The following is a 26229-nucleotide window of genomic DNA, read 5'->3' as shown; positions in this document are numbered from 1 at the left end:
ACTAGCTGCTCAGATATATATATATTCAGTGTTGAATATATGTATTTTATCACAAATATATGTAAGTGTTCAGTGTCACATACATGAATCTGATGCTGAATATATGTACTAACCATAATTCTCCAGAACGCTTCTGGAGCTTTGTGAAAATCTAAATATTCTATTGGGCTTAAATATAGCTATATCAAAGTGAAGCCCTAGTTTTAACATATTCTCAATTTTTGCTCCTTGTCTTTGAATAGTGAGGGGTTGAGTTCTTTAAATTATACATGCATAATTTAAATACACACACACACACACACACACACACACAGACATCTTTGAAGGAACAGTGTAGTTTCCAGGTAGAAACTTACTCTAATTTCTAAAAGCACTTATATTATGGTTTATGATAAGAAAGTTTCCGCTTGGGTATATTGCACTCTGAGCCTCCACTCTGGCAAGTAATGCCACATAGTAGGCTGCTCCATGAGACTACATTCCACAGGAAATTTTTGATGTTATCTGGCTATACTGATTCACTCCAATTTCTGTGCAGTAAATTCTTTGTTATAAGTAAAGGTGGGCACAAAGTGTTCTCAATTTGTGTGACTTATATCACGACATGCTTTTCTATGCTCAGGAGGTTTACAGATTCATCATTGCACTGAAGTATCCCAGAGACCTGGGCCACTGGAGACATCTATGCTATTGGCAAAGAACCAAAATTCCTCCCTGCCTTCAGCAGGACTCACTCTGGTTGGTAATGCTTGAAGTGAAAATTACTCTGAGATGTTTATGAGCATCAGTGAATGTGTGGGTGAGGCCTCACCCTAAACATGTTCTAGTTAATTGGCATTTTGTTGAAGCAATATGCATAAGCATATTGTAGTTCTGAGTATAAATACTACTGACAGGAGATGAGGTTTACAATCACAGATTAACTCAACCAGATCTTGGGGTATAGCATCGAGCTTGCTAAGGAATAATTGGACTCGGTGCTAGTCTGCTTAAGAAACTGGTCTGTGTGCACGGAAAATGGAAGGTGAGTGCTTTGGAGCTTTGCTACCATGTGACTAACATCTGAAAGCAGGTGGCAGACAAGGCAAGCAGACTAATGAATCTGCCAGAAACATGGACAAAATGTGTGCATCCTACTGTGGAAATTCAAGCCGAGAGATCATTTTGTCATAAGAAGATAATATTTTCTGTATTTTCTTTACCTTTGAACTCAGTTTTCCCTCCTTTAAAAAACAACAACAAAAAATAGCTCAGACCCTACAGATATCAAAAGTTATTTTTAAACCTAGAGAATGATGGGAAATATGATGAGAAGATGATGTGATGGCCATTTCTGAGAGGAATGAAAAGGCAAATTAATTATTTTTACTTTCTGCTTTACATATAGTTTATTTTATAATGTTCTGTGTTCCCAGTGATTTAGAGCTAAATTCCCATTGACTGGAGAAAACCAATGGGAGGTACTAGAGTTGATTATCAGTGGCTCTCTTAGCTGACAGCAAGATACTAGCTTCCTTTAAAGAAGCAATTGTTAGATCATTACTCAAAAAATACTATCTGGTTATGCTGATTAACTCAAGTTATTACCCTGTTTAGAATAACCTACTTTTACGGAGTTCACTGAGAAGGTTTTGGCAAGGCAGCTTAAATGGCATCTGGATTCCCCTGGTTTCCTTCTCCCCAATTAAATTGGGCTTATGCCTCAATGTGGTGTAGATGTGCTGGTTGTGTGTAGATTGTCAGTCTCCTCCAGGTGATAGATGAAGTTGATTTTGATACTGCTGACCATGAGTTACAGATTCATCTGCAGCCCCAGGAGGCTCTAGTCTTTTCTTACTGAGAGATGCTTTTGGTTGGGGTTGACAATAGCTGTAAGACTTTCCATAGAGTTCAGTTCTGCCATTTTCTTAGTTCAACATGTGATGCTTTTAGGAGCAGGGGTAGGCTCTGTGTAGCCCGCAAAGGGAATTAACTTCATATGGGCATATGCTCTATCTGCTTCTACTGACCAGTTCCTCAACCCTTTGAAGACTTGAAATATTTCTTGTTCTTTAACTAGCTCTTCAGAATGAAAATATATTGCTTTGATTAATTTCTATGCTCCCTATTTGTCTGTCATCTTTTTTCCCCTCCCGCAGGAAACCTTGGCAACAGATGTTAAATAATGTGTCCTCAATGATATATTTTTTCTCATTGGGTTCATTCCTCTCTTTTCCTGCAGCTATTGCGTTGGGAGATGTCGACCTAAACTGTCCTTACAACTGCAAAAACCATAACACTCATTTCTTCGGCACTGACAAACAGATAGTAAGGAGAGGCCAGGCCTTCAACTTTTATGTGAATTTCCAAAACCGGGAATGGGATGACACCAGGGACACCATGTCCTTCACTGTGGAGACAGGTAATCACTTCCAAGCTGCATGATCTTCCCCCAGTCCTCTCCTGATAAATAGTCTTTCCCCATTCACCATCTGTGCCGATAGACATCTCCAAGCCTCCTTGTATTTCATATGGAGTTTTAATCTCCCCCCAACTGTGCTGTGCATTATTCACATAAATAAGAGACCTTATATCTTAGAAGCTTTACATTGCAAATGGCATTTCGACAAAATATGTGTCTGTTGAATCTGATTTGTCTATTTTTATTCAGACTTGTATTTTTCCTTTCCTGAAAAGGCATCAGACCCTGTGAGTCAAATGGGACAAAGTGCAACTTCTCTCTAGGCAAATGTATAGATCACAGCTGCTGGAGTGCTTGCTACAAACCTCATCAAAAAAGGTGCATGAACATCACCCTGTTTCCACCAACCAATGCCTGTATTGGCCGCCACATTCTCAACATGCATGTCACATCTTGTGATCGCACATATGACCGGTGCCTAGGAGACTTTTACATCCTCTTTAATCCTTGGTGTGCTGGTAAGAAACCCATAGGAAATCTGTGGTTAGAGAAATGCTGGAGATATTTATTATTTTGCTTATAGAAGGAGTTTAAAATTAACAAAATTATAAGGAGCAGTTGGCTCAAGGGAGAGGGTGTTTGGGTCAGATAGTAAAAAATAGTCTCAGAAGAGATGGACTTGAGATGCGCAATTCAGGTTCAGATTTTGCATGTTCATTTTCTCTCCTGCAAGTCCTGGGATATCCCAATCTAGATTCTGAAGATTCCAAAATCCAGAGACATTTGGAGCTCATTTTTTCATTTGGTCATTTAACGCTATTAGTTTTAAAGTATAATGTTTCCCCCCACCACCACTTCTACAGCAATTTCCATCAGAATATTAAAGCGCCTCATGATATCACTGGGAAATAAATTAGTCTAAGCTGGGAGGCACTATTATCCAGTGGATAGAGCACAGGACAGGAGTCAGTAGGTTTGGGTAGGTTCCTGGATGTTACGACTGACTCTGTGGGTACATCTACACAACAATTAAACACCCCTGGCTAGCCCGTGTCAGTTGACTCAGGCTCCTGGGGCTTGGCCATGCAGGGCTGTAAAATTGCTGTATAGACTTCAGGCTCAGACTGGATCCCAAGCTCTGGGACCCCACAATGAGGGAATAGTCCTAGATCCTGGGGTCCAGCCTGAGCCCGAATGACAACACAGCAATTTTTAACCCCAAAGCCCGAGCCCCATGAGCCCGAGTCCCATGAGCCCAAGTTAGCTGACATGGACCAGTCACATCCAGGCTGTGTAGACTTACCCTGTATGACCTTAAGTGAGTCAGTAAGTGCCAAGTATTAAAAAACAGTCTGTAATTTTGGGTGCCTCGGTTTTTAGGTGCCAAATTTAAACACACACTGTTTGAATTTCAGATGTGCTCAGTAACCACAATGTCAGTGGAAGTCTGAGGTTCTCAGGACCTCTGAAATTCAGGCTGTACATATATAAAGTTGGGTGAGACCTGTTAAGGGAAAAATGATTTGACAAAAATCAAGCTTCTAAATATACAGTGAGTTATTAAACAATTTATCCAAAACCCCAGCAATGTTTCCAAGGAGATGACACACTTAAAAATGTTGCTCAAGTTTAAGTTAAAGACAGGAAAAAAAGCAGATTTGTAAAGAAAGAGAGAAGCGAAAGAGAAAGTGAGTGGTAGAGAGATTAGACTGATGGTTCTGTCTCTGCTTCTTTTCCAGATGACCCTGTGTATATGTACAATGAGGCCCACAGAAAAGAATATGTCCTGAATGAACAAGGAATGCTGTACCAGGGAGTTCACAAGCACATTACTTCTAGACCGTGGCACTTTGGACAGGTAAATATCACACTGTGAGACTTGTTCAGAACTTGTAAAACCCAACAATAATTCAAAAGATGACGTTGACAGAGCGTAGCCAGACTGATCTTGCCTTTCTGTAGCACTGGTGCAAGCCAAGATTTACATAAATATCTGGCATATTACAGAATTGTGTGAGTTTTTCTTGTGCCAATCCAGACCATGCTCCAGTCTCAATAATTTAACATACAGCTAAAAAAAAAATCCACCATAAGATCACTAGAGCAGAGAGACCTGATAGCCCAGTGGTGAGGGGCCGGGCATTCACCGAGGAAACCCAGGCTCTGCCTGATTCAGAACCTGTGTCTCCCACATCACAGGGAGTGCCCTAACCACTGGGCTATATAGTCAATCAGTCAATCTCTGCTATTTGACCTGTTCCACTTTATATCAATATTCATTGGGTCAGGGAGAGAAAATGCCTCCAAGGTCTGGAGGTTAATGCACTTACCTAGTATGTAGGAGATCCAAGCTAAAGTCACTGCTTTGCACCATTCGGATCAAGGATTTGAACCTTTCACATCCCAGGTGCGATCCCTAAACATCTGGCTACTCTGGGTTGGTGACTCTCTCTCTCTGATTTTCACAAAACAAATTCAAAAGGAAATTTTCAAGGGTCTCAGTTTAAACCTGCTACAGAACGAGAAACATTTTGAAATCTCAAAAGTTTTCACAGGAGGGGAAAACCACTTCCCACCCAGCCCTAGTGAAGACTACAGGATAGACACTCATCTCTGGGGGAAAAGGTGAATTAACTTCACTTTGGCCCTACAGGGGTTGGGAAGGCTGTAGAGACTTCCCTGGAAGAAAGGGTGAGGTACCTTGTATTGAGCCTCTGAATGAAAGGTGGAAATGATCCCATTGGCCAAGCAAGGAGTTACCCTGGCATGTTCTAAAAGGAATTCTGTCCTTTCTGCCAGTAGATATGAGATACAATGCAAAGTCACGGGCACTGGCCTTTAGAAAAAGGGGTCTGTTCACAGGCATAAAGAGATGTCAGCCATACAAGGAAAACAAAAGGAAACATATCAAAGCCAGCATTCCATAGTGTCTGTAATAGCCGTCTTTCCTTGTGCACATAGTTTGAAGATGGCATTTTGGATATCTGCCTGAAACTCCTGGATATGGGTGCAAATTACCATCATGACTCTGACCGAGAAAGTAGTTGGCGCAATGATCCTGTGCATGTCAGCATGGTGGTAAACCACATGGTAAGTGAATGGTTAATCACATATGACCTCTGAATGCATCAGCAGCAGTGAGCTATGTTGTAGGAGAAGAGTGAAACACACAGGAACCACAGACACATATACCAGATATGGAACTAAACAGGGAGGAATTTGACTAACCATGTAAATCAGAATTTCCACAGTTTCAGTAGCTCAGTACAGAATTTGTATCTTGGAAAAGTCTTAGGATGTAGAAAAGTTATCAGATATTTAGATTTATTGTTGTCTGTTTTCCAGATCTGTGGCCATAGCAGTAACAACATCATGAAGCTCCCACAAAACAATGATTACCTTCAGGGGGCTAAACCACTGTCATGGAATGGAAGTGTTCCCATCCTTCAGCAGTGGTATAAAGGCCGATGCAGGCCGGTCAGATATGGAGACTCTGCGTCTCTTGCATCAGTAATGTGCACAGGTATGCTAGACTCCCCAAAGTTGGTGGGGAATGATATATCCACACCTGTCAAGCAGCAAGCAGCAAGCAGCTGACGTGATCTGTATGTCACCAGAAAAAAAAAGTGGATCTATTTTTTGTTACCAAAATAAATTCACTGTAAAGTGGCTGACTAGGGTGAGATCCAGCTTTGTCTCAGCAGTGATCAGAGCAGGAAGAAAAACAGTACTCACCCTTCTGGCCCTGACTCCCGTCAGTACTATATGCTTCAGTGTTTGCTGAGCATTTCCACCAGTGATAAAAGGCAGAGTAAGTACAGTGTACTGTATGTGGTAGCATATTCTTCTAGCACAAGCTTGGATGATGAATCAGAAGAACAAGCAGTGACAATTGCAATAAAATGCTTGACTGTATCTCTTCCTAAAATCTGGGAGCCAAAGCAATGAGCTGCAATCTACTATCCTTTCCTATGAAAAGAGAGGATATTTTAGTGAGCTAGCCCAGTGGTTCTCAAACTAGGGTCGCCGCTTGTTCAGGGAAAGCCCCTGGCAGGCCAGGCCAGTTTGTTTACCTGCCACATCTGCAGGTTCAGCTGATCGTGGCTCCCACTGGCCACGGTTCACCGCTCCAGGCCAATGGGGGCTGTGGGAAGCAGCATGGGCCGAGGGATGTGCTGGCCGCCCTTCCTGCAGCCCCCATTGGCCTGGAGCGGCGAACCGCAGCCAGTGGGAGCTGCAATCAGCCGAACCTGCGGACGCGGCAGGTAAACAAACCGGCCTAGCCCACCAGGGGCTTTCCCTGAACAAGTGGTGGCCCTAGTTTGAGAACCACTGTTATAAGTGATTACTTACTGAGGTAAATCAGTTTCTAAGTTGGTTGGTGGGGATGTTTTGTAACATAGTGCAATTGAATCTATGCTTCGTTTGCAATTAACGTTATGGAGGACTCTTGATGTTTTGTTAGTCAGACACCATTATTGTTGATCCTCCTAAAGGACCCAAGAAGAAAGCCTAACATCCTATTTCCTACTTCTAGGTCCCCCTTTGCTACTTTCCCAACAGCAAAATGAAGTCCCCTAGAGAAGCTGACTTTGCACCATTAGTGTTATGTGCACTCAGTATTTTTTGTTGGAGATTTTAGCTCAAACTATTTACATGGTATTTGTCAATTATAGGAGAAATTATTTTAAAAATAGGAAGGAAAGGAATTGGCTAACTTATTCCAGGGAAGCATTCTTTATAGGGACTTTTGAGTAAGTGTTCTGGACTCTGGAGCACTTTTTCCCTTACAGTGATGAGGTGTTTGGGAATCCCAAGCCGTGTTGTCACAAACTTCTATTCTCCTCAACGTGCTGAGAACCCCCTTGTTGTCAATGAACTTTTTGACTGTACTGGCAAAACCCTGCGTGGCAAAGACAGCCTTTGGTAAGTGTGAAATCAACAATGAGTGAATGCTATTACTGATGTATAAGAACTCACATAAGCCTGACCATGGGCCATTTCTTTGGTGTTGCAAGACTGTTGCAATAATTCAGTTTTGTGATGACACATTACAAGATATAATTATACACTAGTAGTACTTGCTTGATTGCTGAATCTACATAAGAATCAGATGCTCATAAAACATTCACCAAACTCATAAGTACTTAATACTACCTACGAATGATGTCATCTATCTTGGAGTGGCTCCAAAAATACTGACTGCATCATGAAACACAAATCCATCAGGGATCAGGGCCATCATCTTCCATCATGATCACTTAGTTGATAATCTTTTCTTTGATAACTGGCTTCTTGAGGCTCCTTATCACTGGTGTAGAGCACTATGGCTGTAGTGTCTGGCCCCAATACAGCATGCACCCAGATCACTATCGCACACCAATGGTAGCTTTCATATTCCTACCCTACCCCTGTTCCTAGTCTGATTGGTCCAGCATTTTGACTTGTACCAAAGACTGGCCTCTGAAAGTTCTTTACAAAAACTGAACTTTTACATCCTACAGGAGCTACCACTGCTGGAATGAATCTTGGATGGCCCGCAGAGATCTAAATCAATGCTGTGGTGATTGGCAGTGTCTGGATCCAACACCCCTGGAGACTGGTAGAGGTAAATGAACCCTGTGGTTCTGTAGAAGTAATTACTGTCCTATTCTTCAGGTTGTATAGTAGCATGCTATGTTACATAATGTAGTAATATGGTTGACTTGATCTATGTTAGGTTCAATATGCTGTGGTCCTACTTCGGTCAGAAGCATCAAAGATGGAAATCTGGACTTGGACTATGACGGCCATCATATGTTCTCTCGGCTGAATGCAGGCTGTGTTGGCTGGCTTTCCCAAGGCTCTGTCTCAAAGACAAAACTATACTACGACATTTGGCCTTGTGGGCAATACATCAGCACCAAGTGCATTGGTAGTGACCTACGTGAGGATATCACCAGAGCTTACAAATATGAATTAGGTATGGACCAAAGACTTTACCTGGATTCACAGGAATTTGAAATGCTGATCATAAGAAATATAAATAAACACATTCTGTTCATTGTGAAAGTTCTCTGTTTTAAAGTAAAACTTCTCCAGACTGATCTAGTTTTTGGAAAGAAACATTATTCCAAAGGCTTCTAAATATAATTGATTTTTTTAAAGATTGTGCTTAAAGTCATTCACTCCTACTATTTTCATTCATATTCTGGCCCTGCCTGTTCCTTAGTTGGGTAATAGAGATCAGGATGGGCTTTCTTAGGACCTCTGAAAGGCCCGAAATCATTCTTCAAGCAGGAGTTAACCTCTTCATTCTCACCTAGTGTACCAGAGATGTCAAGACACATAATTATTAATTAGCCCCCTCACATATCTAGTGTACTCTCATATTCATTTTTTTTTTGTCAGTGTAAGTTGCTACTGGGCTACATTCACCATCCAACATTAGTTAAGGGATTATACAGCACAACACTTACAGGAGTGTGAAATGGGTTGGAGCTAACTGTAAAAATGAAACCCCTGGATGACTATGTCTGAGGGACAACAGGAGCATGGTTAAGAAGCTGGACATTTATGAGAGTGTCTTCATATGGCTATCTCTAGTGTTTAGAAAGATATATGTAATGTGGTCTATTGTACACATTGGGGTCCTTGTACAGCTGGTTCTGAGACTTATGCTGAATACCTGTTTTATTATTTATTTACTCTACAGATATAAAATAAGGTAACAAACTGCAGCTAAGCATGTTTTCCTAGTGATTTCGTTTCAGCATTCCTGTCTCCTTGAACAGGAGAGGAGGTGCATTTTCTTTACGTTCTAGTTCTACACTTGACTGTACCAGGTTAGCTCTAAGGAGAGGAGAGAAGAAGAAGGAATTTAATCACTTTTGGGACTGAGAGAGTTATGATCTCTTGCATCTCCAACAGGTTAAATGTCCCATATCTTCTTCAACAGGTTCTCTGAAAGACAAAGAAGCATTTTACAGAGCTTATAGAAAAATTCATTCTGGATACTGTAATGCTCCCAATTCAGATATAGACAGGGAGGTAGCATCTCTCCGAAACCCATTCCTGAGTGATGCTGGTATTGCTATGAGGCTTAAGATGGCTAATTGTCCTGTATATGGCCAAGATGTCTGTCTGCAATGGGTGCTTGAAAACTTACGTAAGGAGCCCAAGAACCTGAATTTCAACTTGTGTGCTCAGGTGATGACATGCAATGGATGTCCATTGGATCAGTTCTGGAAGGACAATATGAATGTCATTCTGGGTCCAAGGGAAGGTAAGAAACATTGGAGCTATCTAATTCACTCTTGTTGGTCCAAAGTCAGCACTATCCTCAGGAGATAGGTGAATACTTGTGATCAGGATTAGTCAGAGGCCTTTTAACAGCCATAGGAGATTAAATTAATGGGGCTCTACATCCTTTAATATTGACAGTTGGATTGCTTTTGGATTGATCCTCCGAAGATCAGCAAATTCACTGCATGGCTTGTATGCTTCTGGGTGGGTCGTAGGCCCTGCATGGTATTTGGATTCATTTTTACCAGAGCAAAATTCCAAAGGTTAGGTCTGGGTTTTAACTAAGGAACAGTTTTATGTTAAATACACTGATGTAGCTACAGTTCTCTGAAAGCTGTGATATCAGCCAAAGGTTTGAGGAAAACTGTATATATCTTTGACTAGAGGAGATTATGATATCTCTCAAGTGAAATGGGATCCCAGGCCTTGAACATTCCAAGCATTACTACCAGATAAGCCACAGAATAAAGAAAACAGGAGGGATGTCACATCACAAACACTTAGCTTGTGATTAATAATATTTTTCTTTCCAGAAACAACAAGCTCTCTCCATATACCATATGAATATCAAACCATCACTTCCTTAGTGTTTGGGTTCATTTTTACTAAATTTAAATTCTTGAGATTGGGATATCACTGAGGATTAGGAAACACAGCACAATGAAATCTTCTGCTTTGAAGTTTTAATTAAGGAGGAACTTCTTGGTGAATGCAATGATATACTTAAAGATCCTTGAAACTGGCCACAGTGTTAAGGATAGTAATGCATCTCCTTTAACCAGCAGATGTCATGTCCGCACTCAAAGACAATGGGATATCATGACATTCAGCAAACTACTGTTAACCTGTATGGTTTAGTGCCACTCAAATTACAGGATGGAAATGGCAGGAGATATCAGCTGAGAGAAACAGATTAGTGATAACAATAATTTTACTTTGCAGTGAAAACAATCCCACTACACATACCATTTGACCAATATGGGTCTCACCTCTCTGACTACAACATTATGAGAGTGGTAGCTGTCTCAGAACCAGAATGTGGTGGTGAAGTCCTGATGGTGAACAGAGATATTGTGATTAACAAGCCTCCTCTTGATATTAAGGTAAAGCACATCCCTTAGTTGCTCCACATACACAAGGGACACCCATTGGTCTAAGAAACTCTTTCTCACACTCACACGCACAGGGCTATTCCTAGATCACTGTGCGTGGTTGCAGTGCTGAAAAATTCTGAAGCAACAGAACTCTCTTTATTTTTCATTTTACCAGTGAAGAATTTGATTTTGAATCTAATAACAATTGACCCCATCTCATAGGAGAGATGTCAGCCAACTTTAAACCAGGAAGGGATTTTTAGCTGAATAACCCTCCCTTTTTAAATCTCCATTTATTTCCTTATTTATATTTCAGCTTTTTAAAAATCCTAGTCTAGTCTAAATGCTATTTTTTGGAGGGATGCAAGAACATAAGAACAGCCATACTGGATCAGACCAATGATCCATCTATCCCAGTATCCTGTCTCCGACAGTGGGCAATACCAGAGCTTCAGGGTACATTACAGGGCAATTCTGGAGAGAACCACTCCAGTTTTCCCCTTCCAGCTTCTGGTAGTCAGAGGTTTAGGGTTGCCGCAAGCATGATGTTGCATCCATGACCACATTGGCTAATAGCCATTGATGGACCTATCCTCCATGAACTCATCTAAGTTATATTTTTGGAATTCACAGCACCTTATGGCAATGAGTTCCACAGGTTAATTATATGTTGTGTGAAAAAGTAGTTCCTCTTATTTCTCTTAATCCTGATGCCTGTTAATTTCATTGGGTGAGCTCTGGTTTTTGTATTGTCAGAAAGAGTAAATTACATGTCTCTTCATTTTTTCCACACCATTCATGATGACCTCTCATAGCCCCTCCTTATCTGTCCCTTTTTCTAAGCTGAGCAGCCCTAATCTTTTTAGCTCTCCTCATATGGAAGCTGGTTCATAAGAGAGTTCCTGTGTCTTTCCTCAGTTTCTAGGTAAACCCAGGGTGCATGCTACGTGCACTGCAGAAATCTCCTTCTGCAATCCCCTCCAGGAGGACCTGAGGAACTGTGTACTGAGTCTGGAAGGTTGTGGACTGTTCAAAGACCCAAAGATTATTGAGTAAGTTCAACAAATATTTAAACAGAATTCACGGATTGAATATGCCATTGGAAGATTTCAGTTGTTCTATTGCTGAATAGGACTTTGTCTCTCCACCAGTCCATGCCTCTGTTGTGAGACTGCATTGCGAGTCTAGTTTCCCTTGCAAATGGTAGAGCATTTAGTGCTGGGAGGATATGCATATTCTTTCATTTTTTAAAGAAATAAGTTAAAAATAGTTAAGAGCTACTGTCTGTTGGAGAAAACACATTATTTCCTTTGTGCGAAATGCTAATTGGGTACTCATATGTTAGGCGGAGCCTCTATTAGTGGGGAGAGTACAATAATCCCTTTGAATCTGTGAAGAGGATCTCCCTAAATGTACATTGCTAAACAGTCACTATACCCAACATTCTTTTTCTTTAACCTCCAATTCATTCAAAATTGGAAAAAGGCAGTCTCAGTCACCAGGGTACCTTATAAGCCCATAACTTCTTCATTGGGGAAGGGTGGCACTTAGTACATGCAGTTTGCCATCCTACCCCAAAAGGAGTTTAGCAACTGGTTAGTATCCATTGCTATTTCTGGTTGTGAAGAAAAATTGACAAAGTTTGGGACTATTTCGTCTTGAAAGAAAACTATTAAGGTGCATTCTCATTGAAGTATATACAGCTCATCTAATAAAGCTCAATGAACTTGAGGTAGTCAGACAGATCAGAAATAGAAGACCTAAAGTGAGTTAGGGTGGAATATGCTATCTTTACAAAGAATTCAAGGGGCATGTATTTCTCAGAATGTGGTGAGTAGGTGGAATTGGCTTCCAATTATGGTGCTGAAGTGAAAAAGTACAAAGCATTGTTGAAACAAATTTTGGATGATTCTATGGGATTAATAAAAGGGTGCTGGTAAATACTGTTGGTGGGAGTATAATAACCTTCCCCTGAATAAGGAGGAAAACTCATGTCATGTTATCACAATACGATTTTTTTTTTGCCTCCCTCCTCTGGCACAAAATTTTATAAGATAGATGACATATGGCAGAGTTGTCACAAAAACAGATCAAACATAACAGGTGTATAGCCAGTTTCTACTGCTGCATAAGTATAAGCTATATATGAGACAAAAAACACTTTCCTTTCTATCTCCTCATTCAGTCTGGGAACGCTGGCTGCTAATCACCAGGCACGAACCATAGTGGAGTTTACACCTTACAGGGAAGGCTGTCACCGGCTCCTGGCCAACTTCAGATGTCACAAGTTTGGCTACTGCAAAGGATATGCCAATGCTGATGTGGAAAGTTCTGCCCCCCAGGTCATGTGCGGCTCTGGCCCCCAGGTCGTGTGCGGCTCTGGCCCCCAGGTCGTGTGCGGCTCTGGCCCCCAGGTCGTGTGCGGCTCTTCCCCCCAGGTCGTGTGCGGCTCTTCCTCCCAGGTCGTGTGCGGCTCTGGCCCCCAGGCTGTGTGTGGCTCTTCCCCCCAGGTCGTGTGCGGCTCTTCCCCCCAGGTCGTGTGCGGCTCTGGCCCCCAGGCTGTGTGTGGCTCTTCCCCCCAGGTCGTGTGTGGCTCCGACCCCCAGCCTGCGTGCGACTATGTGTGCATCCCTGTGTGCAACTCTGGGTATGGCCCTGCGGGTGACTCTGGGGGCCCCCTCGTATATGATTACGTGTGCCTCCCTGTCGGCCATCCCATGTGTGAGTCTGTGTACCGTGCTGCGGCTGCCAGTGCCCCCTACTCCATGAGTGACAGTGTGTCCCGCTCTGTGTGTGACAATGTGTCTCGCCTCTTGGGCGTCCCAGTCTCTTTTTCTATGAGTGACCCGAGGTCTGCTCCAGCATCCCACCCCATGTCTGCCCCAGTGGTTCAAGGCATGCGTGGCTCTCTTCCCACTCCAGCATCCTACCCCGTGTGTGCCCCAGTGGTTCAAGGCATGAATAGCTCTATGCCCAATCCCCCATCCTATGCTATGAGTCTCCAAATGCCTCCAGCTATGGGTGGCTCTGTGCCCGCTCCACCATCCTATGCCATGAGTCTCCAAATGCCATCTGCTGTGTGTAGCTCTGTGTGCACTCCATCGTCCTACTCCACAAGTGTCCCAATGACTGAAGCTGCATGTGGCTCGATGCCCACTCCAGTGTCCCACCCCACGTGTGGCCCAGTGTCTCAATCTGTGTCTGGCTCTGAGTGCGCCCCCGTGTCTCGCTTTGCATCCCAATCTGTGAGCCCCCCAGCGACCAGCTCTGTGTGCGCCCCAGTGTCTCGCTTTGCGGCCCGCTCTGTGTGCGCCCCAGTGTCTCGCCCCATGGCCCGCTCTGTGAGCATCCCAACGGCCCGCTCTGTGTGTGGCTCCAAGTGGGGTCCTTCATGCAACTCCGTGCCCTGCTCTGCGAGGGGTTTGGCCTCCCATTCCGTGTGGAACGCCACATGGGTCCCTGCATCCTACTCGGCACGGAACTCCACATTGCGCTCTGCATATGGTACTCTGCCTCGTACTGAGCCTCAGTCTACGTATGGCAACCTGTCCCGCTCTGTGCCCCTCTCTGCCTATGGCTCTCTGTGCCGCTCTGATGCTAACTGTACGTATGGCACCCGCTCCCGCCCTGGCCCCCTCTCTACATATGGCACTCTCTCTCGCCCTGCTCCCCACTCTACATATGACACACTGTCCCACTCAGCACCCCGCTCTAAATATAACACTCTGTCCCGCTCTGCCTGGGCTCTGACAAGGGCGCGCTAAGCTGTTCTGAATGCAAATACATATAATCAAAAATAGACAAACGGAGATTGAAGCAACTAAATGAAGTTATGCAGGAAGATATTTTGAAGTGGTAATTGCATTCTTACAGTGAGAGGAATAGACAAGATAATAAAGAACAGGATTTGTGGTTCTGGCCATTTATACACACATCTGAGATGTGTCAGGAAGCAGCGTGCGCCCAGCAACAGAGAAGTGCATTAGATACTGTGTTTGTACCACCTGGAATATGATACTTTCTTTATGACAAATGAGCATGCGCCCAGTCAGGACCACTGGGTCTCATAATCACACAGCTCAGAATCCTCATCAGCCAATCAGGTTGCTTTCTCAGTCTAATGACTTTATAAACGACATCCTGTCTCCCATTGATTTCTCAACAGTATGCACTGCTCATTTAGTTATGGGTCCTGCTGAGCTTCGCTGCTCACACCAGATTTCAATCTCTTTCTCCATAAAGTGTATCAACCTTAAGATTATTTAAGCAGATGTACCTGTGGTAGTATATCAGTAACAGAGACTGCCACCTCTTTTAAGTCTTGCTTAAGAGACATTGGACCCTTAGTTGCTGACATTAATATGTCACAAGTCAGCTTTAAATGCTGCCATCCTGCCTTGTTTATCAGGCAATTAGAATTGTGGAGGTCACAAGCAAACCCTCTCTGCCAAAATTGCCCCTGCTTCAAATAAACTCAGGTTAAAAGAGTTACTGTAGGGATATATTTGGATTCATAAGACTGGCCATATTCCATTCCCAGTGTCAAAAATCCAGTGAGTCTAATTATAGAGGCTGCAAAATTTAGTGAGCAATTTTAACTGCTTTGGTCTTTGCAAGTGACCACATGTTTTTTTGTACAGTATATTATGGTATGGTTCTTTTTGTATATATTCTGGGTGTTCAGGCCTATGGGAAAATGTCCAGTTCTAGGCCCACATCATGGATTTCATGAGTACAGACTAAAGCATTATTGTTAAGACATTTCTGACACAGTGTGTGGATTGGGGAAAGAAAACAGTGCCCCTGAAAAATTGAGGAGATCGTAACTACCTGAATCTCTCATTTCAGCACAGATCTCCTCCCACAGTTTTGGGGACTCTAAGGCTTATTATTATTAGGATGAAACTCCTCCAAGGCCTACTGTGACATCTCCATTTATCTTCCTCTTAGCAAATCGTTGGATTAGCTGAGGCACCTCCCACCTTCCATCTTTTCCTCCTTGATGGTACAGCATGGAATATGTCCCATTTCTTTGCTAGGGATTTGGGATCAAACAGTTTTGTTAGTGCTACAGATGCTAGAGCACCCATTATGTTATGAAGCCCACCTCTCCATGTGTCATGAAGAGATTTCAGTTGTACCATGGGAATCTGAGAAATTGTACCATAAATCCCTGTATATGAAAAGGGTAAAGTATTTCTATGTCATGGATATGGTACTGAGTGGAAAAGCTTATTTTGTGTTTGCCAGGGGAAAAAAAGAGACCATTGCCTGGATATTGTATTGTGGTGGGAATGATTCCATTGTCTCCATTGGCTTTTTTACTGGATTTTTTTCTCATGATGGACTATAAAAATACAAGTTAAAAACCAACAACTGGTAATTGTCTTTCTTTTCAGAGTTTTTCAAAGGGGGGAGGAAGAACTCTGCAGAGACTTTGGACTGTGGAGTCTTTTTTATCCCTTACAGCACCTGCCACAATCCTTCTCTATTCCATTTCTTTCTCTAATCTTCTCTCCCAATTTGAACTCATGTCTCCTGAATAAAAGATCCTAATTTCCTATCACTGGAGGCTCCAGCCCCCAGCATCCCTGCATTACCCAATCTGGCCTCAGTATAAAATGGATAGCTTCTTACATGGGCAATTAAATCAAATCCTATCTTCACAGTAAATGTCTCCACCCAGCCACTACGCTAATTCCTTTCTGCCTCCACGGTCTTCAAGTGCCATGATCAACATGTCACTACTGGAAGAAAGCCTGGCTGAAAACAAAAAGAGGGATTTAAAGGATACCAGCACTGTGTACTTAAGGTGGAACAATTCTTAAGGAAGTACGTTTAAAAACATGTGACAGCTACATCATTATCTGACATGACTTCCATAACAACCAGTTATGATCCTGTGAACAGATGATTTGAACAGATGATTTAAACTCAAATGAGGGATAAGTACCATGAATTGAAATCTTTTTAAGAAACAAAGTTGCTCTTTCCTTGATGTCCATACCAATAAAGATAAAGTAATACAATTAAAATAAAACAGTTTTTTTAATGTTCTAATCATGTTTTAAAAGGTTTCAACACAGTGACAATTAATATGTAAGAAAAGGAGAAACATTAAACTGTTAAGTAGTAGTAAAATAGTAAGCTTTGAGATAGCTATAAAAGCTGCTTGGTAAACACAATTAATCAACTTTGCATGCCTCTACTCATGTAGTCATATTAGGGTATGTAAAACTCTCCAATTCACAAATATTTATATTTATGAATATAGTTTCCCTCTGCAACCGCCATGGTTATTCTGGTTTGAACAGCCACCTGCTGAACAGATGTTTCTGATTAAGCACTGTCCACCTCAATCCTCATTGTCCATTAAGATATCTAGAAACATTATTTTTCATCACAATTTAATTATAGAATATTTTATTCCAGGCTTTACCCAGCCAGAAACTATGCAACCCCACTTGAAATGAGTTGTAAGGAAATCTGATATAATACAGACACTGTTAACTGCTGTGTTCCTGTTGCACTAGAATTTCCAGTTTGGTACACTGTGCCTGCTGAGGAGGCAGACCCAGAAGTCTGGAGCATTTATGCAAATAAGACAATGACCTCATTTTCATAATTTAATTTAAAAAAAGAACAGGAGTACTTGTGGCTCCTTAGAGACGAACAAATTTATTAGAGCATAAGCTTTTGTGGGCTACAGCCCACTTCATTGGATGCATAGAATGGAACATATAGTAAAAAGACATATATATATATATATATATATATATATATATATATATATATATACAAACAGAGAAGGTGGAAGTTGCCATACAAACTGTAAGAGGCCAATTAAATAAGATGAGCTATTATCAGCAGGAGAAAAAAACTTTTGTAGTGATAATCAAGATGGCCCATTTAGACAGTTGATGAGAAGGTGTGAGGATACTTAACTTAGGGAAATAGATTCAATATGTGTAATGACCCAGCCACTCCCAAGTCTCTATTCAAACCCAAGTTAATGGTATCTAGTTTGCATATTAATTCAAGCTCAGCAGTTTCTCATTGGAGTCTGTTTTTGGAGCTTTTCTGTTGCAAAATTGCCACCCTTAAATCTTTTACTGAGTGGCCACAGAGGTTAAAGTGTTCTCCTACCTGTTTTTGAATGTTATGATTCCTGATGTCAGATTTGTGTCCATTTCTTCTTATGCGTAGAGACTGTCTGGTTTGGCCAATGTACATGGCAGAGGGGCATTGCTGGCACATGATGACATATATCACATTGGTAGATGTGCAGGTGAACGAGCCCCTGATGGCATGGCTAATGTGATTAGGTCCTATGATGGTGTCACTTGAATAAATATGTGGACAGAGTTGGCATCAGGCTTTGTTGCAAGGATAGATTCCTGGGTTAGTGTTTTTGTTGTGTGGTTGCTGAAGAGTATTTGCTTCAGGTTGGGGGTGGGAGGCTGTCTGTAAGAGAGGACTGGTCTGTGTCCCGATATCTGTGAGAGTGCGGAATCATTTTTCAGGATAGGTTGCAAATCTTTGATGATGCGCTGGAGAGGTTTTAGTTGGGGGCTGAAGGTGACAGCTAGTGGCGTTCTGTTATTTTCTTTGTTGGGCCTGTCCTGTAGTAGATGACTTCTGGGTACTCTTCTGGCTCTGTCAATCTGTTTTTTCTCTTCAGCAGGTGGGTATTGTAGTTTTAAGAATGCTTGATAGAGATCTTGTAGGTGTTTGTTTCTGTCTGAGGGATTGGAGCAAATGCAGTTGTATCTTAGAGCTTGGCTGTAGACAATGGATCTGTGGTGTGTCCTGGATGGAAGCTGGAGGCATGTAGGTAAGTATAGCGATCAGTAGGTTTCCGGTATTGGGTGGTGTTTATGTGACCATCGCTTATTAGCACAGTAGTGTCCAGGAAATGGACGGCTTGTATGGATTGGTCTAGGCTGAGGTTGATGGTGGGATGGAAATTGTTGAAATCATGGTGGAATTCCTCAAGGGCTTCTTTTCCATGGGTCCAGATGATGAAGATGTCATCAATGTAGCGCAAGTAGAGTAGGGGCGTAAGGGGATGAGAGCTAAGGAAGCGTTGTTCTAAGTCAGCCATAAAAATGTTGGCATGCTGTGGGGCCCTGTGGGTACCCATAGCAGTGCCGCTGACTTGAAGGTGTATATTGTCCCCAAATGTGAAATAGTTGTGGGTGAGGACAAAGTCACAAAGGTCAGCCACCAGGTTTGCCGTGACATTATCGGGGATACTGTTCCTGATAGCTTGTAATCTATCTTTGTGTGGAATGTTGGTGTACAGGGCTTCTACATCCATAGTGGCCAGGATGGTGTTTTCTGGAAGATCACCGATGGATTGAAGTTTCCTCAGGAAGTCAGTGGTGTCTCAAAGATAGCTGGGAGTGCTGGTAGCATAGGGCCTGAGGAGAGAGTCCATATAGCCAGACAATGCTGCTGTTAGGGTGCCAATGCCTGAGATGATGGGGCGTCCAGGATTTCCAGGTTTATGGATCTTGGGTATCAAATAGAATACCCCTGGTCATGGTTCTAGGCACAGATCTGTTCCTGTGCTTTTTCAGCATCACTTCATTTGCATCAATAATTCTTCCCAAATATTCCCCCTTGACTTCCCCTTCACCCCACTTCCCTTTCATTGGTTGTCTCTCCACCTGAAATTTCCTCATGTGCATCCCTCAAATTTCCACATCCCATATATGGTTTTCTCTACTTGCCTCTCTCCCTTGACTTTCTCCCTGGCTCCCCAACAATGCACTCCCTGATCTTAGACACCCTGCCTAAAGTGTGGTTCCCAACCCACGTATTGTCACTGAGACACAACTAGAGTAACTGCCTATGTAGTGCCACTCCATCCATCACACTTTGCCACATGTTTTGTGGCTGGGACCATGTTAGGGGCTATGTTCTCGGCAGGTACTCTATGGTTAGAACCCCGGAGGACTGCTAGGACTTTTTAAGATTCTCCGTGGTTCAAATCGTAGAGAAGAAGCCTAGATTGCCTCTGCCACATAGCTCCCAAAGAGAATGAGAGGCAGAATCTGCAGCTAATGGGGATGGAAATCTCCTTGTGATGAAGGAGACGTAACCACTCAGGCAGAGCTTCATCCATTATGGGTAAAGCCCAGAGGGTTTTCTGCAAATGCGAAGTAATAAAAAATAATAAGAGAACCAATTTATACTATGAAATAAAATAAAACAAAACAAAAATCTCTGGCACAATGCCACTCAGATTTTGCCTGGCCACCCCTCCATCATCGTGGAGGTGTGGCTGAGCCAAATTTGAGTGAGTAGAGCTGCGACACCCCTCCATACTCCATGTTGCAACACACAGAGTGAGGAGCCTGGCCCACATTCAACCCTCTATGAGCAGCTGGTGGTGGTTGAATGTGGGCAAGCTTGCTTTCTACTCCCTCCCCTTGGGGTCTCCCACTCCTACAGGCAGGAAACCTGAGGGCTTCCCACCCTGCAGAAGGGATAAAATAAAATAAAACAAAATTCCTCCCAAAATACATGAAAAGTTTGTGTGTGTGTGTGTATAAAGAATTTCACTGGGTTCTAAGTATGGGCCACCATGTGCAGGGAAAAGTTCAGAATTTGAAATGTCACCTTTCAATCATATATCCTCCTAAGGTCCCCAGCTGTGTTGATCAGATATCTTCTGTCTTGGTGACATGCCAGGTGAGAGCTGGTTCAAAAAACCCATAATATTTCATACACCCCTTTTTTTGGTTGAAAGTCAGAAGAAAAAAATGTAAAGATGTTTCCAATTTTGATTTTTTTTTCCAGGCAGCTCTACTGCATCTTGTGGAACAACTATTTACAAAATTAACATTAATCTCTTCTGTGAGCCAACCATGCTTCTAGTCTGGAACCTAAGGGTCATCTGAGCAAGACAACTGTTTTATTTGTCAGAAATCAGACAAGGAAAATCAGTCATGTACAAATAAGTTTTAGTCCTTCAGGACTTTGTTTCCACTCAACTGCAACTCAGATGCTCTTTCATTTTATTTTTTCAAGTTTAAGCACATTTACTTGATTCTTGGGTATGTGAAGGTGGGAAATAAAGATAATTTTCCCATAAAACTTTTAGTTTACAAATTTCTGCTATATATTTTTATATTGCTTGTCAGAACAAATAGTAGTATCTGAGCTTCCCCCAATATAAAATTAAAATAGGGCTGCAATTTATTTTACAGTAGAGAAAATGAACTATTATGTCTGATACTTCTGATTCAGTTCTTAACAGCACACAGCACATTTGTGAATTAAGTCATTTTTTTAAAGAAAGGGAGAGGATATAAAAATCGAACAGCAGGTTGACTGTTTCACATCTTAAATGCTTTGGGCTTGGACTTCCTATGACACTTATCAGTGACATACCATAAAAAGCAATGTGTCTGAGTGAAATGTCATTTATTTTTTATATATTCCATTACATGGAAAAATATTGAATTTTGTAATTTGATGAACCAATATCCTACTGAGTATTAGTTATAGAGTCAAATAAAATGCAATATTTTGTGTTAGGTGGGAAGATTAAATTACTGAAACACTGTATGTTTTATTTAATGTTGTTAAAATATTTTGGACCTCATACTATGAAATAGAAGTGTATAACAAATTAAATGAAAATACACTGACCCTAGGAAAAGATGCAGAAAGAAAATATTCAGATTGCAAAATACTATTTGCATTTCTTTTTTCTTTTCTACTATGCTTTTTTTTTCACTATGCTGTGTTATTTATTGTATATTATTCTTCACATAAGTCAACACCACTTTACCTAGATAACTATTTTAATTCTAATTGCATCTGTGGTTATTTTATAGAGTCCAAATAAACAACACTATATTGACACTCCTGCTTTGAGAAAAATACTTCAACTAGATAGTAGGTTCTCATGTAGACATATGTTTCAGGTCCTTTCCTCTTCACTGATTTCTTCCACTATTTTAGCTATGCGGAATTCATTCCATATCTACTGACATATTTTTGTATGTGTATTCTGAATGACAGTGTTAAGTTCTAAGACTTTTTAACTGCCAGCAAACTAGATTGTCATAGTACAAATAAATATTTGCATATAGGGTAACATGCAGATCCTTTGCATAAAGCCAAAGGGAAAGTTTTGTGCATGGCTGATGAATAATCCTCACCCATTCCAAAGATTGGGCATGGTGCACATGCACAGCTGGGTGGGGGCTACTGCGACAGCCAATTGGGTATTGTAGCAACCACAATCCACCACGATCTCCATTTGGACTTTGCCACCACTGGATCCATAGAGTCCATGAACAAACTGGCCACACCTCACTATCTTCCCAACCACACACCAGCTCTCCCTGCTTTGCACTCCTGAGGACTGATGACAACTCAGTGGAATTATTATGCATGTGGTGCTTCCCATGTATAATAATCTGCACATTTAACCCTCCCACCATACAGCAGAGTTGGGGCAGTTCTACTGCATTTGGGTTCTTGACGGCCTGCCTCAAGGCTTTTGTACATAAAGCTGCAGAGTAAGATATTTCCTCCATAATATTACATAAATTGGCTTTGGATGGTCTTTAGACTCTCTGATAATGAGTGAAGTAGCTATTAATAGGTGCTTGTCTGTTTTAGCTATGCCTACAGGGCCCATCACCTATAATCAATCTAAATGATGTGCATCCATTCAAAAACATTTGCATTAGTCACACACCTGAATTATTATCATGAAATAATATTTAGAAACCATTTCTCATCATGATACATGGGAAAGTATTTAGCTATCTTAATGATGTTAAATTACTTCATCCTATTTGGAATTTCTTTCTTTCTTTCTTTCTTTCTTTCTTTCTTTCTTTCTTTCTTTCTTTCTTTCTTTCTTTTCCTCATTTATGAGGTTATTTCGTATTTCAGTCACTTTTCATTGTTTCCTTTTGTATGAATTCCAAGTCATCAGGCTGTAGAAAAGTAAGTCCAAAATTCCATACAGCGTCTCTAAATCTGTTATGGATAGTGAAATGTTTATATTCTAGTGAGATGCACTGATGAAGATTCCCCCACAGTATATTCAGGGACCTACACTATATTCAGCTTTTGCTACTACATCTTACGCGTTATCTGTAGCTGGTTCTGGAACTTTACACAGTTCTAACAAAGCATCTTATCCCTGACCTGCACCAGCCACTGCCATTCCAATCTTGATTCTCTGCTGAGCATAGCTTGATCTGGTCCTCTCTTTAATGTTTTGCATAGCTTCTAATTTTCTTTAGAGGCCTTTTTTTTTTTTTTGGTCTTGATCCTCTTTTTATGCAGGTGGAACAGTTAGAATATAATTAGCTGGAAGCTTTTCACATGTAAATATTACCAAAGTTACTACAGCAGCTTTCACTGGGCATTTTGGAGCCTGTAATAAGGAAAGCTTACACATAAAGATTATAGGGTGGAGAGAATACCCAGGCCTTTATATACTCCTTGTTTCTTTCCTTTGAGCAATTTCAGTCTATTATAAAAAAGTGTGAGTCATTAAGCTCCTGACTGCACAACATAAGACCATTACTGTCAATGTAGATTGGGCGGAGGGGCAAAAAGCAAGGCACCTTCCCTTGACAGGTGATTTAAAATAATCTGGAAGTTTTAGCCATTGAAACAATGACCAACCTTAAATGTGATTTATACAATAGAGATCTGAAAACATGGTTACATTTCTCAAGATTCTTTCTCCATATTAAGATCATAGGAAATTCCATTCATTTTATATAATGTATATGTTGTCCTCTTTGGTGGAACCTTTTGCATTAGCTGAATATTTGGTCTTGCACTTATGTTCTATTAGTGTATTGTTTATGTGGGACCAACATCAAGATCAAAAAAAGGGGAAGGGAACAATCTCTAATAAAGATCAAAATGTCTACTATTTGCTTTTCAATGTGATATAAAAATGTTCTGTGTCAATACATTTCACACTTGGAACTATATGGAACAAATTGCTAACATGTTAAGTCATGCTGGATAGCTTTCATGATACAGCCTGTTCCCCGCTGCCTAATTTAGGGCTCAATCCTGCTCCCACTGAAGTCTGTGGCCAAACTCCCCTTCAGTTTATTAGGATATGATGAAGTCCCTGGGTTTTTAAGCAATTGGACTAAATGTGGTAGGAAGCAGACCCTTATCCATAATAGTAAGATGTTAAAACTTGAAAAAGCATATGCAAATTAGGATATTAATTACCTACATTTCAGTATCTTTTGTTTTAGTTATATATTATGCAACATAGGTTTTTAATCCAATGTCTCTCTGAGCTAGAGTTTTCTTCCAAAATAAAAATGAAAAAGGTTTATGGGCACAAAATTATTCTAATTGCCAACCAAAGCCCTTGAAAATTGAGATTACATGGAGGGCTGTCAGAGACATCAGCATTCATAGTTATAATAAATTGGATCCTTGATATATTGCTATATGAAATAAATTTCATTTGCTGTTAACAACAGACTTATTCATGTAATATTGGCACTAAGCTGACCCAAAGTAACCTATATATAGTAAGTATTTCTCTGAACTTATAGAGATTGTGTACAAACAGGATTTATGATGGCACAACTGTCCAAAAATAAAAAAAGATTTTGGCTTCTGGTTGAAAGGCATAGTAACCTGATCTTCAGTTAACCTTTTGTATTATCACCCACAATAACTTTATTATTTGGTGATGTTCAGAATTTTAGCTTTATTCAGAACAGGCTATTACTTTTTTATTGCCAGCTTGAGTCACCATTGCTGCTTACTGGAGAAAGGATGGTTTTCATGCACTGGACAGATGGCATATAAAAATCTGGAAAGAATTAGACACAGGAAAATGACCAGTCTCGAGAATAACTCATATGACAGAGATTTGGATACTTCTCTCTCTCTCTCTTTCTTATGCTGCAAATAGAAGCTGAGTTACTTACCAACATCTTTAATTCACTTTTTGAATGAGGTGCATGAGGTAGGTACCTACCTACATTCCATTAGAGAATACCAAATTGGCCATACTCTAGACTTGATACTCTCCTCTGGATACATGAGCAACTTTATGCCCACTTGCTGCTACGTTGCCCACATTAGCTGTGCTTTTCTTTTTTGTCTACTTTCCACTGGAGAGCAATACAGGACCTATTCTCTGTCTGTATACCATGATGGATTGCTGTAAATTTCCACGGTAAACATCTGATGAAGTGAGCTGTAGCTCACGAAAGCTCATGCTCAAATAAATTGGTTAGTCTCTAAGGTGCCACAAGTACTCCTTTTCTTTTTGCGAATACAGACTAACACGGCTGTTCCTCTGAAACCTGTAAATTTACTCTCTCTCCAGCTTAGAATACTGCCTATTGCATACTATGAACTCACACGCTATTAAGGAACACGGCATGAGGAAGCTCTGTGCTTGCACTCACAGCTCTGGAACACTCTATAAGCCAGATGAACAGCTGACTTCTGGGGGTTTTATCAGGTTAATTCCTTACTCTGGACACTGGCTAATTGAAAGAATCTGAAATGAATGCAGCGTTTCAGGACCATAAGACTCTTAACACTGTGATTGCTGCTAACCTATAAAACCGTCTGATCTATATTCTAGTAAGCCATCATGCCATTTTTACAGAATTCAATCAAGAAATACATGAGGTAAAAATATTCTGTGAAATAATCAGATATTTGTCAGCATGAGGACTCCTCCAGGTATGTTTGAAGTTAAAATTACTCTCTTTGACTTATTTCTGAGCATCAGTGTTTAGGGTGAAGTCTTAACCTAAATATTTCCATTTTATGGGCAGGATATGCTTTGAGAGCCTTTTGTTTTGAAGTATAAATACTATGGAGAGGAGAAGGTTTGGTTGACTCAGAAGACATCAAACAAACCTTGGTGGAGATCATTATTCTTACTGGTAAAACAGCTTCAGCCTGTTGCAAATCCAGTTTTGAGCTGCTATGCACTGCAAATGAAAGGTGAATGCTTGGGAAATTTGATGATGTGACACAATTAGAAGCAGAAGATGGGAAGGTGGGAGAGAGAGGAAGTTTGGGAAAAAAGTCAAACATCTGTCAAAAATATGAGCAAACTTTATGCACATAGCTACCTGCCTGAATACAAGGCAAAATGTATAATTTTTGAGCTTGCATTTCTTTTTGTATATATTTTTGGGCATTATTTTGTATTTATTTTGTCATAAGAAAATCGTAGGGCCTCATTTTCACAGACACTACATTAAAGCAGTTCAAATGAACCTAAAAGTGTGTATATTCAGGGATATATAATATATTAAGGCACAGTGTAATATATTAAGGTATAATTCAGGGATCGACAACCTTTGGCATGCGGCCCGCCAGGGTAAGCCCCTTGGCCAGCCGGGCTGGTTTGTTTACCTGCTGCGTCCGCAGGTTCGGCTGATCGCAGCTCTCACTGGCCGT

The 26229-nt window shown here is 41.1% G+C and overlaps 1 protein-coding gene across 1 annotated transcript; it reads left to right on the top strand.

Annotated features, from left to right (window-relative positions):
* The first annotated feature begins 1017 nt into the window (after positions 1 to 1017).
* Positions 1018 to 23124, top strand: LOC142070766 (protein-glutamine gamma-glutamyltransferase 5-like). The gene is made up of 11 exons (XM_075124734.1): positions 1018 to 1024; positions 2222 to 2401; positions 4141 to 4259; positions 5363 to 5491; positions 5747 to 5924; positions 7195 to 7327; positions 7906 to 8009; positions 8121 to 8363; positions 9339 to 9665; positions 10628 to 10788; positions 23101 to 23124. The coding sequence occupies exons 1-11, from the start codon at positions 1018 to 1020 to the stop codon at positions 23122 to 23124; spliced, it is 1605 nt and encodes a 534-aa protein (XP_074980835.1).
* Positions 23125 to 26229: the final 3105 nt, after the last annotated feature.

This window comes from Caretta caretta, chromosome 2 (genome assembly GCF_965140235.1).
Source record: "Caretta caretta isolate rCarCar2 chromosome 2, rCarCar1.hap1, whole genome shotgun sequence".
Taxonomy (NCBI): domain Eukaryota; kingdom Metazoa; phylum Chordata; order Testudines; family Cheloniidae; genus Caretta; species Caretta caretta.
Note: the sequence above shows the minus strand (reverse complement) of the source record. Positions and strands in the feature narration are given on the sequence as shown.